Source organism: Prinia subflava, chromosome 6, assembly GCF_021018805.1.
Source record: "Prinia subflava isolate CZ2003 ecotype Zambia chromosome 6, Cam_Psub_1.2, whole genome shotgun sequence".
Classification (NCBI taxonomy): domain Eukaryota; kingdom Metazoa; phylum Chordata; class Aves; order Passeriformes; family Cisticolidae; genus Prinia; species Prinia subflava.
Window position 1 is genome coordinate 30,255,280 of NC_086252.1, and position 21,216 is coordinate 30,276,495.

Genomic DNA, 21,216 nt, shown 5'->3' on the forward strand with positions numbered 1-21,216 from the left:
TTGATTGCCCCTGTCGTTGTGGGGCTGACATCTTACAGGGGAGTCCTGCTTGGTCCTTTATCGTGGGACCATGAGGAATGATCATTCCCCAGCGACACCCGTCGATAACAGTGAATAATAGCCAGGAAGGGAGGCAGACAACAGTAGGAACATGCTCAAGAGAGGTGCTGTAATTCTTGGGACAGGACGCTTCTGCAGAGGAGGAGGAGAGTTTGCAGGGTGGGTTGGGGAGGGGGGGGGTCCTGTCACTGTTGATGCTCTCTAGAGCTCAGCAGCTGGAGAGAAACATTGGCTAAGGATGGTCAAAGCTGGGAAGGGAAAAAAGCAAGGAGGGAAAAGGATGAAGTAAAAAGAGCTACGAGCCACGCTGGAGAGCATACAAACAGCCTGCTGACCTCTGATGCATGAGGGATGAAGAAAACAGACTGTGTTTGACTATGTGGACCATCTGGGTGATCTTCTGGATTTCAGCTGTCCCGGTAGGTGCTCAGATCTGTTTGTTCCCATTTGCATGGAATCACATGTTATCTGAGTAATTCTGAGCACCTCTATTCCATGAAGTTGTGGTGCCTCTGTTTAAAAATATCTGCATAGAACCTGGGATTTTTAAATTTTATTTTTGCTTCTGCTGCTTCCTTCACTAATTGACAGTGACTAGATGCTGGATGCCTCAGTTTCCCCCACCTTTATAAAGACAGCAGTGTTACTAACTCACTTTGACATACACAGCAGGTGCTGTGATGTAGGAGAAAAGATTTGACGCCATTCAGAGAAGCTTTACTGATTTACACCAGCAATCAATCCTTTGAGGGGTAATGCCCACGTCTAGCAGTGCCTGCCTGGACTCAGATTAAAGGAATGTAAAGTGATGTTTATACCACAAAGTTTGGTTTCCCTTTTTTTTAGCTTTATCACTTTACTGAGATTTATGTGGCAGATTGTCCCTGCTGAGCTCCAGGCACTTGGATCAGTCAGAAAGGAGAGTGGAACCTGGGTTGTGATCTCCAAGTGCTGCTCAGTTTATTCAGATTATGAATACATATAAAACAAGGGGTGAAATATGTCCAGCTTGGGTGTGAGAAGTTGGGAAAGAATCAAATCACTGTTTCATTGAAACAAATGGAAAAATCAATTTATTTGTCCCAGCAGGGGATTTGGTTCCAAATGTGAGAAAACCTGAGCTCTGCCTAGACATTTTAATTGCAGAGTGGATGCAATCTTCAAACCTTTTTCCTTTTGATCATCTTCTGCAACAAAAATTTGACTGTGATGGTTTTCTTGTAATTTTGGTTTCTTATTCTTAGTACTACTTAAAGGATTCTGCAAATAGATGCCATTGCTCAGGGTGTCCCCAAGGGCACCTCCTATTGGTTCTTCTAATCTTTCAAAATACCTATTTTGATGTTGCCAGGCAACTTTTGCTCCTTAAATCCTCTTATTATACTAAATCGACTTATTTTAAAATTAAATGGCTGTGAATTCTGAATAATGTTTAGATCCATTAATTTCACACTTTGAAAACTGTGTTGTCTGTTGCTATCAATACTGCAGCTTTTTGCCCATTCTGGAGATCTATTTATCACAGTTATCTCTGTTTGGAAGGGGTTTGGTATCTTGTCTTTAAATAAAATCTGAGGATGTCTTTCTCTCTGTCGTGGTTTCAGTTGGGATAGAGTTAATTATCCTTTTAACAGCTGGTGAAGTGTCAAGGAGACCCAAACTGTTTCAGGGAGCTGTTTAGGAGGAGACATAGAAACCGCACGTAGAGGAGCCCCTTTTCCTGCTGGTTCTCAAGCAGCGGGGGCAGGCTGTTTGCTCCCACTTGTGCATGGTAAACACAAGTGAGACTGAGCACAGCTGGTAGCAGAGTGGGGTTATCCGGCCACGGCGGATTTCGCATCGCTCCGCAAACATCCGAGCACTCACACCCAGCCTGCCCCCTCGGATGCCAGTGTTGGCAAAGATCGGCTCAGCGACAGTGTTGGTGGAAAGCAAGGTCTTAAACCTGCACCTGGAGGCTCTCCCTGGGCTTAAAATCCTGTTAGTTGCACATCTATTACCAGGAAGTGGTATCCAGTTGATTAGAAGAATAGGGTGGGTATCACTTTGGGGGGTAAAACAGTAATTGTAACGCACTATCTACACTGGATTCCTGCTTGAACAACACATTTAGTGTAAGAAAGTAATGCTGTGTCAGGTCATCAGGGTGATCTTCACAACTGGGTGTGCCAAAAGTGTGTGGCCTCACTCTAGCCATAAACAAATAACACAGAATTTAAATCTCTCTAAAACAAAAACTTTCTTAAGACCCACATTCCTTAAAGGAAAACAGTGCCCACACAATGTAGAGGATTTTTTAAGATGGAGTACTCCCCTGTTCCTGAGATCACTGTTAACATGATTCCTAACATTTATTTTTGCATGTGTTCAGTATCATCTTAACAACCCGCATGCAAACCAGACTGGTTATGTTGGCCACCTCAAATGCTCAGCATTCAAATCCTGGCATCAGAAGAAAGTTTCTTTCATATAAAGTCTTTGCATGTGTGATTTTAGAAAATTCATTACATTGTGCAAAACCTGGTGGTTTCTAGTTCCTTTATTTCATGACAGACAAAGACAAAGGAGAAAGATACTGAAGTTAAACACACCAGACTAATTAGATGAGGCATGATACACTGCTGAAAAGATCAAACTTTGTTCAGAAATACAATACTCAAAAAAATTCCAGCCACAATAGTGGGAATATAGCCTCTATTGTCTGGTATGCTAAAATTTAATTGTAGAAAAGTAATAGTCTTCATTACAAGCTTTTCAGGGATTGTTCTTTCTCCCAAATCTAATCTGAAAATGATCAGCAGTGCTACAAGATTTATTAGGTTGAGCAGTAATGTGATGCTGCGGGGTCAACTGTCTTGAACAAAGAACATAAACAAATTCTATCTGATACTTTTCAACTAATAGAGCCTGATGACTGGCTTTTAATCTCTTCAGTATGTGTATACATACATATACATTTATATATAGGTACATAGAAGTTCCATAGTGAGAATCTATAGAGATTTTGGGTTTATCCATTAGAGAGAAATCATATAATTCATTATAATGGGCATCCTCTTATATTCAGATTTCTTGTGTCAAAAAGAATAGACACTGGTAAAATAACAGAAAAGGTAAAAGTACTTTTTTCTGAATGACATAACTGTTAAGACCTTGTCCTGGAAATAATTTTGCAATGATTTTCTTGTCTTTTTAATGGTCTGAAGCTGTTTGGGTTTTTTACTCATTTTGGTCCAGCTGCATAATACATAAACACACATTTAAGTGCTACATCAGGATTGAGTGAACACTAACATTTCCACATGGTTTTATGAGAAAGGAGGATGGGAAGACGAGAAAATGACCTTAGGACAAATTACCATCTAGATTCTCTCAAAAATCTGGGTGAGATTCTGCTTTCAGGTGGGCTCCTGCAGCTACCAGATGGTAGCAGTGAAACAGGCTTGGGTGGTCTGCAACCAGTGGGCATATTTGGATCACTTGTGCCCAGGAAAATGACCTGCCAGGTGTATGGTTTAACACTGCCATGGGTGAGTGATTAATTCTCTGTTACTCTAGCAGACTCCAGCAGTGTCCTGGATGTTTCTGCAGTCTTTCAAAGAGCATCCTGTTCATGTATTTAATTTAGCAGAATAACACATTTTTCTGAATGTCAGTAATGTCAGCAAAAGGGAGAAGACATAAACTCAGTCTGTGTTTGCCTGCTGCTACCACAAAAATGCAGACTTAACTGAGAAAATTGTCTGTATTTCAAGGAAATATTGCCTACAATCAAGTGATAGATTTGCATGGGGAATATGAGCATAGAAAGGGTAAATTCTGTTGAGATTTTATGAGGTTTAAGAGGAAAAGTGATTCTACTGCTTTTAAAATTTGTAGACCAAAGCTGTTCCACCCATCTGTGATCTTCTGAGCGTCCTGAAAAGAGAGGAAGAAAAGTGTATGGAGATTCTTTCCCTGGAGGCAAGGAACAGAACGACAGAAAATGATCTACTCCTGAGCTCAGGTAAAGGCTGAACAAATGCACATGATAAAAGCTGCTCTCACATGAACTGAGTAACTCAAACTCAGAGACCCCAATATCCCTTCCCATAGGAGGTATGCACTTAGTATACATCTCTCCTTTAGAAGCAGAAAAACAGGTAAGATCTGTTACAAGGCTTTGAGAGGAAGATTTTGTGACAGGAAGAGTTGTGGGAACCTTCTAATCCAGTTGCTTGACTGCAATCCTCACAACTAGGGAGCACACCAGCAAAAAAAAATATTGCAAATTGCAATCATCTCTTCTTGGACAAGCATAATTTAAAAAGTCACCCCAGCAAGTGTAAATTTACTTAACTATATTTACCTTAAAAATCAATGAAGACCAGCAGCCAACGTTTAAATCACGTGACTTAAATGTCCTCATTGCTTCCTCCTTGTTCCAAGTTACTGTCACCCAAGAGAATTCTTGAATTTCAGAGAGGATTTATCATCATATGAAGGAGTTTTTTGGCCTGGGAAAGTTGTGGTACTGAGTCTTCATCATGTAGACAGCTTTGCTTTCACAGCTGAGCAACTGGGGTCATGTGCAAGACTCTGCCCTTATGATAACATTAGCTTGGGAAAGCGAGCAGTGTAATATTAACATAACCCAAGCTACAGTTACGCTCTTTTTGTGCATGAGTGAAGACAAGAAAATTCTCTTGGGAGCAAGGAGCAGGGCAGGGAAGCTACTGGAGACCTGGAACCCCTGATCATGGTGACACCGTGTATTGCTCCTGGGAGAATGCTGAGTGCTGCTTGAGGGAGATCTCAAAGACCACAGGGCTGTGTGAGGGAGATATTGCTGTGCTTTGTCTCCAACCAGAGGCTCTTTATCTAGCTGGGGGTGGGAGACACTGGCTTTCATCCATGAGGAGTGGCAAGAAGCCCACCTGCAGGAGGAATAGCTCAGCTGGTTTTTTGTTTTCTCTTCCTCAACATCATAATTTTGCTGGGTGTTTCTGTGCATTGGGTCTGATTTGGGGGTTTTATGCCTGTGGTGTTGGCATGAAGGTTCGATAAACCAAATAATGCAGCACATTAAGTCATAAATATTACCCAAGGTGAAGTTTTGCTTGCCTTTGAACCTTTGCTTTGAAGTAAATCCTTTCCAAGACTTATAAACATTGGCACAGGGAGGACGCCAGGGCTGAGTGCTGCCCTGGCTGTGAACAGCTCTGTATTTTCAGGCACTGGGACTGTTGCACAGGAGGAAATCAATACATTTCTAGGAATGTAAATATTTTTGTCAGGCTAATGGAGGTTGGCCTTATAAAGCATGAAATGTTTGAGGAGTGTGCTTGGTCAGCACTTCCTCCCCATGCGTCCTGATGCAGCAGGCACAGGGTAGTCCTGACACACCCCAGTGGCCTTTTTTTCCCCTGTTATGTTGCAGAAACCTCAAAGAAGGCTGTGCTAAAATCTTTGACAGGGAGTAGAGGCAAAAGAGAATGAGTCTGAATGATTTCAACATGCATCTGGAGAAGAGCAAAGGAAGAAATGGTAGGATTCCAGTTTCCCTTTGGTACAAAGAGCATCAAATGTAGGTCTTCTCCACTAACACTCTGCACCTCAGGCCAAAATTAATCTATGCCAGCATCCAGCACCTAAGCAAGATGTCTAAGTAGAGATCACCATCATACTCTGCTCCACTGGCCACCATGGGAGCTCCCTGATGCAGCTCTACCAGCCCTGCCAAAAGGCAATACAGTCAAGCTGAGGGTGCAGCTGGAAAAGTCTCCCTCCCTTCCTGACTGTGACAGGGTTCCATAAAACCCATCCCTAAAATAAGCAGCCCTTGCACCTAACTGAGGGAAACGGTGTGAGTGGTCTGTTGGCATTTTTCACTTCACCACAGCCTGAACACAGTGAAAGAGAGAAGTATTTATGGTGATAAAAGGAAGACATTGATACTATTCTTCTCTATCCTTTCCCCAGTATGATGAGATTAGCGTAGCTGGTTAGAGCATAGTGCTGATAATGTCCAGGTTGTGGGTGTGATCCCCAAATGGGCCATGCACTTAAGAGTTGTACTCTCCCTTGCAACTCAGAATAGTCTGTGATTTAAGTGATCTGTGGTTTAAGTACCACCCTGAAGCTGTTTAAACTCCTAGTCACAGAATCACAGAATGGGTGAGGCTGGAAGGGACCAATGGATCATCTGGTCCAACCTCCCTGCTCAAGAAGGGTTATCTAGTTGCATTTTCTCCTATTTACAAAAATATTATATAGGAAACATTAGGATGATTCAAAGTGAAAGCTTTAGAAAGACTGAAAATAAGTTTAAAAATTACTATCTGATTTCCTTCATCTTTCCAAGGCCGTTCAATAGTCACCAGCAAATGGTTAAATAGCAAAAGGGCTGATGTGAAGTTCAGAATGACCCTAATTGCTATTTGTGCGTCTAGTAGAGACCAGTGGGATCAATGACAAGAATGGGACAGGTCTGGGAGATTGCTGGGGCTGCTTTGAAGCAATCAGGACCTGCTCTGCCCTATCCAGGTCTTGGCAGGACTTGCTCTGTCTCATCCAGCTCGCTTTTCAGAGCACTGAGCATCTTTGTTCCTGTAGCTGCCTTGGTCTGTGGGAGATGTTGCATGGTGTTGTGCTGCTTGGAGATGTCTCCCAGTGTTTCATTGTTGGAGGAATTTTCATGGTGTTATGTCACTGGGAGATGCTGTATGGAATTTCCTTGTTGCCCTCCCAGGCAGATGTGCTGGAATGTGGGATAACATGAGCTGCTGGCCTTCATCCACTGTGGGACAGATTGTCAATGCTCACTGCCCTGAATTCTTCCAGATGCTGACTGGGAAAAAAGGTAATGTTAAAATGACGCTTTTCTTGCCCAGGTGTTTTTTATTAAGCACTTATTTATTAAAGACTTTATTTTTTATTTATTTACAAAGACGCCACACTCAGGTCTGAATTTGAAATGAAATTTTTTCCCTCCTTTTAAAGAATGATAGTTACCTAGCAGCTCTGCTTCCAACAGTAAGCTAAATATGAAAAAGTCTGGAATTAAGGTAGCAAGACCTTTTAAGTGTTTGTCTTTTCTAGCCAGATGGAAAAAAATGCAGGAACTAAATACTATCTTGAAAAGCAGGTTTCTAACGTGGTTTCTTAAGGAAAAGGGTTTTCTCTGCTCAGGTTTTGTGTTTATTTCTGTATTTCCCTTTCAATAACTCCTAGAGCCCATGGCTGGTCACAGAGGAGCTTGATGGGGACAAAACTTCACACAGCATTAGGTTCATGGGAGTTTTGGCAAAACATCCAGCTAGGCAGGCAGAAAATATCTCCTTTTTTATCTTAATTAAGAAGAAATCTGCACTGGGGATTTGTCTCTTGCCTGTGACAGGATCCATACAAGTGGCACAATCTCATGGAAATTCAGGTTTCATGGCTCACCAAACAATTCACTCAGAGGCAAGCTCAAGCAATTGAATTTTTTGCCCTTTTTCTGGAATATCTAAACTAGAAATGAAGTGCAATTTACTCCCAGTAGGCTGCAGTAATCATGAGCTATTAAGTAAGCCTGCTTTCTGTTCATTGCTGCTTTTCAGTAATGCCTAAGAAATGTGTTTACATTTCTCTTTAAGGAGTTAATGATTCAAATGAGAAGAGGGTTTTGCATTTTTCAGTTATAGGGCACAGATTAATGAGGTCCAGTACTTACAGAAAAGCAGACAGATTCATTTTATGAAGGGAGGAACAGGAGACAAAGTATTAGATCGTCTAATAAAGATTACACAACTCAGAGGAGAAGCACTTAGTGCTCTTTAAATGAAATCAGACATGAGCCACTCAGATTAAAATAGAAACCTTGCTACTTTCTGTACACACGAACATTATCTGCCCTTTGAGCCCTTTAATCTGGTTTAAAGCCAAAGGATAAACTACACAAAGGCATAGATCGCTGAAGAAACCATCTGTCTGGCACCCACATCTTTAGCATAGTGATCCCGGCCCTTAAATGCAGTCACTGAAATCCCTGCTGGTACAGCCACTAGAGGGAACTGCTCCCTGCCTCTGGCCTTCTCACCGGGGAAGAAAGCAGGAATTTGTACATCCGAAGGTCATAATTACATCTCAGATGTTCTCTGCCCTATCTTCGAGGTAGTCAGCTTAAACTTTGGTTGCCCTCCTTATCAAGAAACTGATAAACAGTAATCAGAGTGACAGTGTTCAAGACAGAACCCCAAGACCTGATCCATCATCGTTAGCATCTTATTTCAGTCTCTGCATGTGGCATTTTGGGTAAAGGTCAGCAATAGTTTAACCTCATTCTCATGGCCATGTTCTTTGATTTTATACTGTGGTTAGCTTGTGACTCCAGAGTTTATTTACTGCTACAGTCATTGCCCTGTTTGAAACAATTTTGAAAAAGAAAAACAAAGATTTGCTTTCTTCAAAGGAAAAGCAAAGGTTTACCCTCCTTACCACTTACAAAGCAACAAACACCACATGGGCAGCCACAAACACCAAAGGCCCATATGTTAAACCCTGTGGATGGCTCTGTGTTCTGCCCAAACACTGTCTCTGTGCTCACATCTAGACTTGCATTTGCAGCCCAGACTGTCTGGTCCCTTTCTACATAACAGACCAAAGAAACAAAATTATCTGGAACCAAGGAACAGAACTGAGCATGGTGTCTTAGGCAAGGAATGAAGGAACCTGTGACAATTGTGAGGATCCAGAGACAAAGGCCACATCAGCTGGCCCCAGTTCCACAGCCATCCCTTCAGCCAGAGTTCCTTTGTGCAAAGGCAGTTCCAGAGTACCAGTAAACACCAAGCCAAATCCTTAGACTAACTGCAGACCCCCAGTGTGCTCTGGTGGGGCATGCTGCAGTTTGTCCAGTGTGTGTGTCACCCATAACCAAGGAGCACTGTTAAAATTTCCCTTGTGTCCATCCATATGATGTGCCTGGCATAATCTCCTGTGCTTTGCATATAATGCAATAGCATGTGCACACCAATACAGGACTCCACCTCCTCTTGTCTGATCTGCTTTGACAGCCTCGAGCACAAAACAGTCACAGACATGTTTACAAGCACAGGGCTTTGCTCCAAGTTAAGTAAGTGTGTCTTAATAGTTGATGCTGAAGTAGAGAATCTGCCACCACACCACCCCCTTGCTGGGTGCCAAGACAGGCTGAAGAGAACCTTTTGGGAGAGCTGTTTCTTTTCTGTTGGTGCTGCACTGCAGCAAAATATAGAAAACCTGGCTTATAAAGCAAGCCTGGCTCTTTCAAAGATACTAAGCTGGAACAAGATGTTCGAAAAAGCATCAGAATAATAGTCTGATAAGGACACACCCAGAGCTCTTCCTACTCAGGGTTCTACCCATGTTTGCTTGCCTTGCAGGTTTACAGAGGTGAGTTCAAATCAAGTGCAGGCATGCTGTCAGGTCACCAGCACTAGCCCAGAGGTAGCAGGAGTCCTGACTCTGTCCTGCCAATTCCAGCAGGGCTCCAAAGAGGATAAACCATTGCCAAACACTGCTGCATATGCATCTCCCTCAGTTCCCTCAGCACTGCAGGGATGTTTTGCAAGAGCCAGACATCCTAAAGTCCTCATGGCTAAACGTGTTGGGGGAAAACAGGCTTTTATGGTGCCCTCTGGCAAGGCTTGTACTAAGGACTGCTGCTTTCATGTCCCCTTTAAATACCTGCTAGCATTGCCATCACTGCAACAAAGCCAGGATTTCACTCCGTGTTTCTAAAGTATGATTCTTACCAGACAGATTAATGTGATTAGGACAGTGGACAGTGGTTTTAGTTCTTTGTAAAAGTTTCTCTTTAGCACATAACATATATGCCTGCTAGGGCTACTTTCTTCCAGTGACATTGTAAGTGGTGTTGGGCATGACTTCCCACTTCCACTTTAGGGCCAAACATTAATATGGACAAATTCAAAACTATCCTATTCAGCCATGTGCAACTTGCTGGGCATTCATCTCACTCAGCATTAGGAGTCTGAAAATCAGACATCCCAGCAGATGAGGGTCAGACAAACTGCCCTCTGCAGATACTAGTCTGAAAAATGAGTTGAATTCTGCAAATGTCTATTTTTCTCCAAAGACAGCCACAAGGGACAGAGTTGGACCCAAGTACTCAGCTTTCCAGAAGCTGAGCTTAAGTGAGGGGAATTTCTTCCTAACCTTTAATTTGCAAGTAAGCAAGAAAATCAACAGTGTAAAATAATGCCCAGTGTGGGGAAAAGACTTTTAGTATTCATTTAAATCTTACTGAAAATCTGTGACCATCTACAATTTTGCATTCTATTTAGAGCATGACAAACCACACTGAGGAGGTGGGAGCATTCAGCAGAGTATCAGGTTTGCATGGAGTTTGAATTTGTGATTGAACAAGTCATGTGTTTGCTGATCTTGGAACAGTGGCCAAGAAACACTAGATGTACTGAGCAGTATTATTTATGTTGCAATTAATAAAAACACATCCATCACAGTCATCCCTGAGTGGGTAAACAATATTATGACCCACACAAGTGCACTGGGCAAGTATCAACAGAATCAGCTCAGCTGCACTTCGCCTCCAGCTATGCAGAGTGCATTGCCTGGGGCAGCATGCTCTCCTGCCTCCTGGAGCAACCCTAAGTGGTGACTGAACCCCGAGGATGACAAAGATACAACTGGAAATGGTCATACCCCATTCTGTCCTTTTTTTATTGTTACCACACAGGTTTTGTGTACCGAAACTGTACAAGTGAGGGCTGGTCAGACCCGTACCCAAGACCTGACATCGCTTGTGGCTACAATGTCAACGACACAACCAACGAGGCCAGAGTGAGTCCGAGTGCCCATGACCACAGATAAGCTGCTCTGGGGCCATGGGGAGAAACACTTTCAGGAGAGACTGACTGATGTTGTGGTTTAATCCAGGTGGGGCTATTGCTATTGGTGGTTTCTGGCAAATGATTGGAAGTGGTTGCTCTGGGTGAAATTTCAGTAGCTGATTTTACATGAAATTTTATTAATTAAATAGGAAGAAGGATCTAGATCTTTCTTTTGGTGTGGGCTGATCTCTGCCAGGCAGGCAAGGTAAAAGTGTGATTATGTTCCCCTACAGCGTTCCTATTTCATGACCCTGAAGACCATGTACACCATTGGATACTGCACCTCCCTCGTGACTCTGATGATAGCATTAGTGGTCCTGGCCTCCTTCAGGTGAGGAGAAGCATCTCTGGTTTGTGTTTGGCCAGGACTTCTGGTCATCTCAGCTGACACAAACCCTTCTTTTGACTTTCTGGGTGAACTAAATATTGAAGTATATCTGAAAACCTTCACAGAAGTCAGTGACAAAATTTATCTCTGGATCTTGTCTCCCAGAAAATGTCAGGGCTGCTAATTATATTGTGCCCTCCTTTCCAAAACGTAGCTGATGCACGTTGCAAATGGCATTTGCACCAACTCTCTGCTGAGGTCTTCCTGTAATTTCAGTGTCCCTTGGGCAGAGTGTCTTTCCCCGTGCTGCTCTCTTCCCTACTTGAGACTGTGGCCAAAACTTTGTTCTAATTGCAACTGCACTGACTTCTGGCAGGGTGCTTCAGGTTTCTATTAGCAATCTGACACTCATCCTTATCTTCACTCATCCCTGTAACCTGGAATTTGTACTGTGCTGCTTATTCAGTGAAATTAATTTCCCTTACAGTAAATGTCAGGGCGGCACCACTGGGCAAAAGGAAATCCAACTACTTTGAAAATTTATATTCAGGCTGCATGGCCTCTGGACATAGACTATGTGGAGATTTAATACAGAAAACACTGCAGGCACAAGTGCACTGTGCTGGCAGAAAAAATAAATTCATCCAGTTGTGAATAAACACCTTGGGTTCATGTAACTCCAGAAAGGAGGGAGGGAGGGATGCTAGAACAAGCATATTGGCATGAAATCACAATTTTCCTGGCAATGTTCAGCTTGTTTTAGTACCTCAGTGGAGCAGATATGACTGTAGCTTTTTAAGGTCTTCTCTAGGATACCCCTCTTGGGAGATGCATTAGTCCTCCTTTCACAGACAGAACAACATTGTTCTTCCTTTGCCAGTTTATCACCTGTCAGTTTATCAGCAGTTAAACCTGTTTACAACCACAGGCTCCTTACATTGGTGGGGAAGGTCGCTTCACTGGATCTCTCTCCCTTTTTTTTTTTTGCAGAAGACTTCGCTGCACAAGGAACTACATCCACATGCATCTCTTCACATCGTTCATTTTGCGAGCCTCCTCCAACTTCATCAAGGATGCTGTCTTGTTTTCCTCTGAAGACACAAATTACTGTGGGGCATACACGGTAACCCTCTGCTCTCCAGCTTGCTCCAGCTCTCAGTTTCCCAGCAGGATCCTAGCAGGGTTTAGTGTTAGGGTTAACAGGGAAGGAAATCTCCATCCCAGCTTTATATTCATCATGAGGGGTTATGGGAGAAGAGAATTATTCTCTGAGAACACATTAAAAATTGCTAACTTACACTGCAGTGTGAGACCTGAAAGTAAGATAAGGGCTTGCACTCAGAGATTTTGAAATGTTTTTGCCTTTTTCTTTTTATTGGCAGCAAACTATTTTAAAAATTTGGGTGTGAGGAGGGGTGAGCAACACTGGAGATGATGGTCAATGCTTTAAATTAAAAGATAAGAATTAGAGAGAGGAACAAAAATAAGCTTGTTTTGTTTTGTTTTATCCAATTGATTTTGCTGGATTTTTGCTGCAGAAAAATAACATTTTGAGAGCATTTTAGTTTGTCTTTATCAACTGCTTTTGTTGGGGAAAAAAAGGATTGAAAATACGTTCATGTGCTTCTCTAAGGTGATATTAGTGTTATTGGTACGAAGAAGGTAGTAGCAGTGAAATTCCCCTGAGAGAGTAACCTGAATCCAAGTGTCCATGACACATTCAGTTCTTCTAGTGAGGCAGTTGATTAATGCATTTAGGAGTGCAGTTCTGCTTTCTTGTCATGTGAGCCCCTGTCTCGAGGACACCCATTTAGTCCCCTAATTGCTGTAAAATCTCTATTTGCCAAGATTAATTTACAGCTCTCTCTCTCTGTTAGAAGGTAGGCACAAACTCAGGCAGGAGCTAATTATCCTCTCTTTCCTCAGGCTGGCTGTAAGCTCACCATGGTCTTCTTTCAGTATTGCATCATGTCTAACTACAGCTGGCTCCTGGTGGAAGGGCTGTACCTCCACACTCTCCTGGTGATTTCTTTCTTCTCGGAAAGGAAGTTCCTCTGGTGGTTCATTGCCCTTGGATGGGGTACTGATTCTCCCTTCAGTAAGAATAACTGGGTTTTTTTCTACCTTTGGGATGCACTTAAGAAGCAGTAATTGGTTTTTCCAATTGCAGGTGCCCCAATGGTGTTTGTGGCTGCATGGGCAACTGCTAGGCAACTCCATGAAAATATTGGGTAAGTGGTATGGAGTGGGGGAAGCTGGCATGCCAGGGGGAGCATGCAGTCCCTGTGCAGGCTGTTCCACGGGGTCCTGCTCATTTCTAATTGCTGGAAGCAAGTAAATCAATCAACATCCTGCTGTGGTGTGAGTCTGGCTCCTAGTGTGGGTGTGAGTAGAGTTACAGCTGAGCAACACGAGAAAAAGCTTCCAAGTCCATTTGAGCATTTTCAAGGGAAGGAGGTAGACTTCAGGTATGAATTCAGACCACAACATTTTCAGTATCTGTATTTAACTTTCTGAACAATTAAACTTTTTTCTTTTTCTTCTCCCTTTCAAAATTTTGAACAGTGTTTGTACTTTAGGGAAGGACCTATTTCTGTCCAGTGCAGGTGGGCAGTTTTCTGTTGGACACATTGTACCACTCAGTGAGAACATGAAATTAGTTTTATAGAGAATAGGAGCCCATCTAAGATGCAAACCAGATTAAATCTGTTTTAAAACATACCAATGTTTTGATCACTGACTGCACCTTCTCTTCTATTTTTACAGGTGTTGGGACATTAACACTGATGCCAATACCTGGTGGATCATTCGAGGCCCCATAGTTTTGTCTATTTTTGTAAGTCTTTTCTGGGACAAGCAGATTCAAACTGTATTTTCAAATACTGTGATGTCAGAGCTCATCTACTCAAGATGCTTTAGAAGTGTATTAATGAACTGATCTTAGGCATGTGTCTGAACTGGTGTGACCCATGAGTTACTGCTGAAGCAACTTCTGCTCAGCAGGACTTAGTCAGTAACTAACGTCCCAAAGCTAAGTTCACAAGAAAAGCTAGAGTGTCCTCCCAAGAAGCAAGAGCCTGAAAAAGATCATGTTTCCACATCCTGTTGATTTCACATGAACTTGGCTGTTTTGTGGAAGCTTGTTTTGGACTGTTTCAAGGAAAGCTCCTGAGGAGAGACGAGTGGCTGTACATTTCAGTACAGTTACTTTTGTGTCTGCTGGTCAACGCCTCTCTCAGCAAAACCAAAACCAACTTGCCTTACATGACCACTGGCATTTTCTTTCAGTAATGAAAACAGCTCACAGGTTGCACGCACCCCATATTAGTGGACAGCACTGAGGCACTGCTCCGTGAATTAAGGCAGAGGCATTGAAACCCAGCGTGAGCCTGCCCAGTGCAAGGCAGTAGTGATGACAAGAGCAGTTTGGTGGGTATCATACTCAGCACCTGTGTTTTGAGCATTTGCTGGTACTCTTCTTCAGAGCCTTAGGTACCTGGAGCTGCTGCTTGGGGTGGTTGTTCTGCCCGATGAAGATGCTCTGGGTCAGACCATGCTGCAATGGTCTGAAATCCTAGCCCAGAAATGTGAGCTGCTGGTTACTCTCAAGTACCCTGCTGACACTCCAAGCCAGACCCCAAGGGCTGGTTGAGGTTTTCAGATTTCCAGTAAGAGCTGTTGTGTTTGCAAAGCACAAAGTGCAACACTTGCACACTGCTCGGAAACCCAGGCAGCAGAGATGGTGGGTTAAAGTTCTGCTCCTATTGACCAGTGAGCAATCCTGCCTCTTCACAAGACAAGTGTGAAGAGAGTGTGCTCTCACCAGAGCAAAAAAAAAGATTTGGGATCAACTTAACCAGGCCATGGCCTTTATTTTTCTTTATGAAACAACCCTCATGCTAGAAGCCCCTCAGCAATATAAAAAAGCCAACAAAACCCAGGCATTCTGCAAGACAAAAAGCACAACCTTAGTTTATCTTTTGGTGGCCCCCACCCGCTATCACCTTCCAAGTGTCCTCAGAATGCTGATCCTGCCTTGTTTAGCTCCTGAAGACAGAAGCCGCCTGCATGACTCTGGAGGTTTTCCCCAAAAGAGGTTTTACTCAAGCTCATAACCAAACAAACAGACAGATCTTAAGGACCCAGATCTAATCTCTGTATTCCTCGCAGCCTTCAGCAGTTCAAAGGGCAGAACATCAGCACTGATAAACACTTTCGTGCTCGCAGGCTCGCTCATTCCTGCGCTGCTCTGGGCAGGAATCCCACTGCTCTCCCTTCCCCTGTGGCTTTTATCAGTGAAAAGTCCTGCTCAGCCTACACGACTCCTCCCTGGCCTAATGGGTTAAAAATCCCAGAATACCCAGATCTGAGCCTCCTTTGCTCCCCATCACCCCTGAAGTATTTCTTTCCTTCATGCTCTCCACCTCTATCTTCTCCCAACTCTACTCCTTTCCTCCTCCCTCCCCAGCTTCCCCAAACTTCCAGACTCCCTCAGCAGCCGCAGCTGCTCCCTTTCCATCCAGTAACTTTAAAGAACTCAGGGACTCGCTGTGTCTGTCCCATCTCCAGGAGACCCGGTTCTTTTAGGGGCACCCATCACCCCAGAGCCCTGCCCCAGGGCAGGCACACACACCCGCCGTGAAGAGGATGCAGCTCTGCCGTGGTGTTTCCCGGCTCAGGGAAGGGTTAAGGGCCTGCCACGGTGCAGGGTGTTGCAAAAGGGGTACCACGCCTGCAGGCTGGGCAAGCCAAGGGCAGATCGGCCCGGGGTTGCTCCCCACGGGCCGCGGGACAGACAGACAGACAGACAGACAGACAGACAGACAGACAAGCTCAGGCGGCTCTACCTCCCCTGCAACTCCCTCTCTTTGCCTGAGGGTCAAACGAGCAGGAACAGCTATTGCTTCATCTGCACCCAAACTAAGCAGATCAGCATTTTAATCTGATATGCACCCATCGAGAGGGGGGAAATGCGAAAGGCAGGAGGACTCCAGTGCCAACTCTGACTCTCTCTTTTCCCCATTTTTAACTACTCAGCCTCGTGGTCCCAAACCACACGGAGTGTTTTCAGCAGGGAACAAGGAGCACTTGTAGTCTCAGTTAGCAATGACAGCTCCAGAGCTGCCCCTTTGCTGGCATCCAAAGTGGGGCCAGACTGTGCAGAGGCTGTCAGAACCCCACAGCCAGACGGGACCAAACCCATGCTCCTGGTTTCTCTGCTGGAGAAGCAGGAACAGGGACTGGGATGGGAACATGGACACAGGCAGGCCAGCCCCAACCCCTCTATTCTTTCTGCTTGGTCCAAACCCCCCAAAATAGCCCTGCTGACACTGGCCAGTTACATAAGTGGATACTGGGTTTGCTGTTTGATGGGTTGCTTTTGCATTCTTACTTTGTTTTGTTTGTTTTTTGTTTTTTGTTTTTTTTTTTCAGATTAATTTCATTCTCTTTGTCAACATTTTAAGAATCCTGGTGAGGAAGCTCAGATCCCCTGAAAAACGGAGCAGTGATTTCAACCAATACAAGTATGTGCCTCACATCCCTTATAAGACATTCAAGGCCACCCATTTCTTGCTCCTTCTACACTAGCTTTCCCCCCTCTTTTCATTCTCAGGAGACTTGCAAAGTCAACACTCCTCCTCATTCCTCTTTTTGGGGTCCACTATATCATCTTTGCTTTTTTCCCTGAGGATGCAAGCAGCGGCACAATGGAAATTCAGCTGTTTTTTGAATTAGCTCTTGGATCATTCCAGGTAATATTTGACAAGCTATTATTTCTTTAAAATAAGAAGAAGAGGTAGAACATATAACTCTGAAACAGGCTTGAGTTTCCAATGGCAGAGCCAAGATGTCTAATTTCCCTTGAGATGCCTCATCCCCATTCAAAAGCTGAAACTGCTGTCCTGTGACCACGGTTCTTTTATCTTTTAGGGCTTTGTTGTGGCTGTGCTTTATTGTTTTCTTAATGGTGAGGTGAGTTTTGTGTGTATAACATTCTTTTTTATTGCCGATGCATGCCTCATTAATCAGTGGGATACATCCCCCAATGAATTAGATGTTTTGTCTGAGGATTTTCCTCCCAGCTACCTAACATCACCGGTGAAATTCCTCCTAGACCTGGCAAGCCTAGGTAATTGTATGCCAGATGCAAACTTCACCTCTCAAGTACTGCAACCCTTTCATAAATCAGATAACATTATTACTGTCTGGGAAGTGAGGGTGAGCACGATCCCTCACACAGTCACACTGACAGCTGACTGGTTCTGACCTATGATACCATTATCTGCCATCCCATCCTTGGCCGTTTTATTTACTCAATCCTTAGGAGGGAATTTATCAAAAACTATACCCAGTCCAAGTTTATTAGGATTCTTATAAGGTAAAGCTTTTGGTAGAGAGACCATTTCCTTTGTAGTTGCACAACAACTTCCAGGCTTCTGAGCTAGAACTTGCACTCTGAAATGCTGCTGCTGGTAGAGGTGGGGGGAAACATAGAAACCTGAAAGATCTAGAACTAATTAGAAGGAAAAAAAAAAGCAAACAAGTGCCTACGAAAAAGTCACTTTGAAGAGAAGGAGGGTTTTGAAATACTCTGATCTTTCAACAGGGTTCAGAAAAAATGGTTTTGAAAAGAAAATCTGCATTTTTTTTAACCTTAGAGTTCCAAAATGTCCTGGTTTTATATATAAAATTAAAAATCTGGAAAATCTAAACCAAATATTTCCTAAAGCCAGCTAGATTCTGTGAACAGTTTCACCTGCAAATAAATAGAAAGTTGTGTGGCTGCAACAACAATATCACTAGAAGTGTCAAGAAACAGGCCCTACCTTAGCCGCTTAAAATGGGGTATAAATAAATAAATCCAAGCCTTGACAAAGGTAACCCGCTCTCATTTTCCTGTTACACTGCTCTCTGCAGTGCAGGGTTCCCACATAAACCAGCTGGACTAAGTGTTTTGTGACCTTTCTCCCTAGGTTCAGCTGGAAGTTCAGAGAAAATGGAGGCAGTGGCATTTAAGCAAACACTGGCGTCAGCATCTCAGCACCTCAGCGAGTAACGGAGGAAGCGGCTTGACTCAAGAGATGCAGGTGGTGAGGTCCAGCCCACCAGAGCACAGGAGAGGAACCCTCCAAAGGTCAAGTGTGCTTTAGCCCCGTGCACCTGAGGGTGCCTCCATGCTCAGATACACATGGCTGAGTCCATGGACTGAGCTGGAGCCCTGTGTCCGCATCCAAAGCGGGACTTGGCCGTAGATCAGCAGTTCTTGGAGCACATCTGTTCGTGTATATCCTGTGCAGCACCATGGTTATTTTGCAAAGCAAAAGGGGCTAAAGTATTATGCTCTTCCTTGAGTTTCTGGCCACGGTGATTTGTGTTTCTTTCCACACCTGCTGCTAGTTCTACCTTAAATGTGACCTTCCATTTTCCATGTGGCTCTCCAACATGTTCCAGACTAAGTCGGGCTGGTGATTGTTTGACGTTCTTTATTTCTTCTGCTGCAGAAACTGGGAGGACATTGAATTTTATATGATGAAGGTTACATGCCGTCCTCCGTGGGTTTGAAATGCCAAATTAATTAATCCCTAGAATTTATCAAGGTTCAAAGCCTTTTTGTTGTGGTGATGGATATGGACACTGGGAACACAAGGCACAGCTGAGCTCCAGTTCCTTCTCTGAGTGCATATCCATTGCTCCAGTGACAGTGACAGGTTCAGGCAGGTTTTTGCCTTTGCTTCTTTCAACAGTGGATACCTTGGAAACAACAGTGGTCCAATTTGCATATTTCTATCATTTTGAAATGGTAACAAAGCTATTACAACATATTCTAAGGGTGACCAAAATATCTTCAGTAAGATAGCTCATCCCTGTTGTGTCTGCACCTCTGAGACTTGACCAGCTTGTATTTGAAAGGAAGAAATGAAAGCTCTTGAGACATCAAAAGCTCAATTGAACTGGACAGTAGAAGGTATCTGGTGAAAAAACAATACCATAGCGGCTTCCAAAAATCTCTTTAGAGTCTACAGTTCCTCAGTGTACTGAAATCTGCAAGGCTGTGCACTGTAATAGTTTGTCAAAAAGTATCTGAGCTATCACAGCTTTATGCTCTTAAGGACATAGTTAAGCAAATTTCCCTGTTTTGAATGGGAAAGGGATAAAATAATTCATCTGACAAAGGAAATCAAATCTCCTACTTGGTTTTGTATCCACATTTCCCTAGTTGGGATGATTTTTGGCTGGATTTCTTCAAGGGCAAAGATGATTGAACCGAAAGCAAATGGTGTTTATCACTTCTCCCTCCTGCCGATCACTTACAAGACATTGGCAAAACATGCATGGCATGTCAAATGCTGCCTGAGCAGCATTCCCCAACCCCCTCTGCCAAAACAAGCTTTTAGTCACACCAAATGCCTATATGGTAGGCTTCTGCCATTTTATCAGGAGACAAACACGCAGAGAAGTTCAAAGGGTACATTCAAGCTTAAATTACCTGTACCAAAGCAGGTTTTTGAGTGCTGTTAGCTCTGTCTGAAACTCTGAGATTCAGGAAAAAGGTCTTTTTTTTTACTGGCAGTGCTGACAGCTATCCCACACCCTCCCTGGTGCAGCAGGTGCTGCAGGCAGCAGCACACAGAGAGCAGCCAGGAGGGGAGGAAGGGCACTCAGCAGCAGGGAGAGCTTCGTGGTTGCTCCAGCCTGCCCTGCTTGGCTTTCTTGGCTCATGCAGGTCACCCAGCAGTAGGAGAGTTGAACCTCTTTAGGACCAGGGGGAAAAACTGTGAGATGTAATGCTGTAAACTGGCAAGTGTTTCAAGGTATTACTTTAAACTTACATTTTTGGAAGAAGCAATATTTCAAGATGGTTTTGTCCTTTAAAAATCAGCCAAAACAAGTGGAAGGAGGAACAGAAGCAGGATCAGTCCCATGACCAAAGGAGAAGTGAAAGTCCCTCCATGAAGGCTGGAATGAAAGACCTCACTTCTTGCTGACTCACCCAGGCCAAGCAGAGCCTCTGAACTTCTCGAGGGTTCACTTTGTCCCAATGCATTTAGCAAGTCAGATACTTCTGAAAAAATGTAACCTTAATTTTCTCTCTGGCCTATGAATGAGACCAAGAAGGGTGAAACAACTTGTATGCTCCCTCTCTCGAGAATTAAACATTCATCCTTCAAGCCAAAGCAGATGTTTGTTTTAAATGCAAGTGCCTCCTTCCAGTATAAATGAAGAAATACAGATTCAGAGATACAATAACATGTAATTAATTAGATCTGATGCAATTATTGGCTCTTACACGAGCCAATGTAAGAGCTCACCCCTGCAGTGCATAGTTAGGACCAGTACAAGACTGGTAGGAGCCCAGGCTAAGCACGGTACCTGTTTGTACAGGAGCATGCCACAGGTCAGAGAAAAAAATGCTGCTGGTTTTTATATTTAAAACCCCCCAGATCTATCATAAATTATTGTTTTACAGGGCCATTTTTGTTTTATTTGTTTTGCCTGAAACAACCCAGAAAAAGGAATTACACCCAGATTCTGCATAACATGTTCACTTCAGGCGTCAAGCACAAGCCTTGCTTGTATGAAGAGCTGAGGCTCCATGAAAACTCCTGGCTATCCGCTGGAATTTGGACTCCTCAGCTCTTCGGGAAGAACACATCCACTTGGGAAGATACCAGAAGCAGGCAGCCCCTGGAGTTCCGATGCTGTGACCTCGTCCTGGTTTCTTGCTGGGCACCACAGGGGAATGGGTTCTTACCTCCCCCATCTCCTGGGCAGGCACTGCAAGGGCTCCCTGCACTGCTGGGGATCTTGCTTGTTTAGCTGTGCTGAAGGATACCAGAGAAAAGAGCTGCTTAGCTCTGGGGACATTGACATGTTTATAAGCAGATGAAGAGGAACAGGAAAGCACATCTCAGCGAGCAATGCAAAAGCAGGAGATGGAGGCCCAGAGGG

At 43.7% G+C, this 21,216-nt stretch overlaps 1 protein-coding gene across 1 annotated transcript; it reads left to right on the top strand.

Moving 5' to 3' along the window:
* Positions 1-254: 254 nt before the first annotated feature.
* Positions 255-20,638, top strand: SCTR (secretin receptor). Its single transcript, XM_063400925.1, is given in 15 exon segments — positions 255-320; positions 322-378; positions 381-479; positions 3,940-4,066; positions 6,791-6,901; positions 10,784-10,887; positions 11,171-11,268; positions 12,256-12,388; positions 13,192-13,345; positions 13,436-13,496; positions 14,032-14,101; positions 16,699-16,790; positions 16,880-17,018; positions 17,197-17,238; positions 18,240-20,638. Coding segments are annotated over 15 exon segments (1,530 nt in total). The 3' UTR covers positions 18,417-20,638.
* The last annotated feature ends 578 nt before the right edge of the window (positions 20,639-21,216 follow it).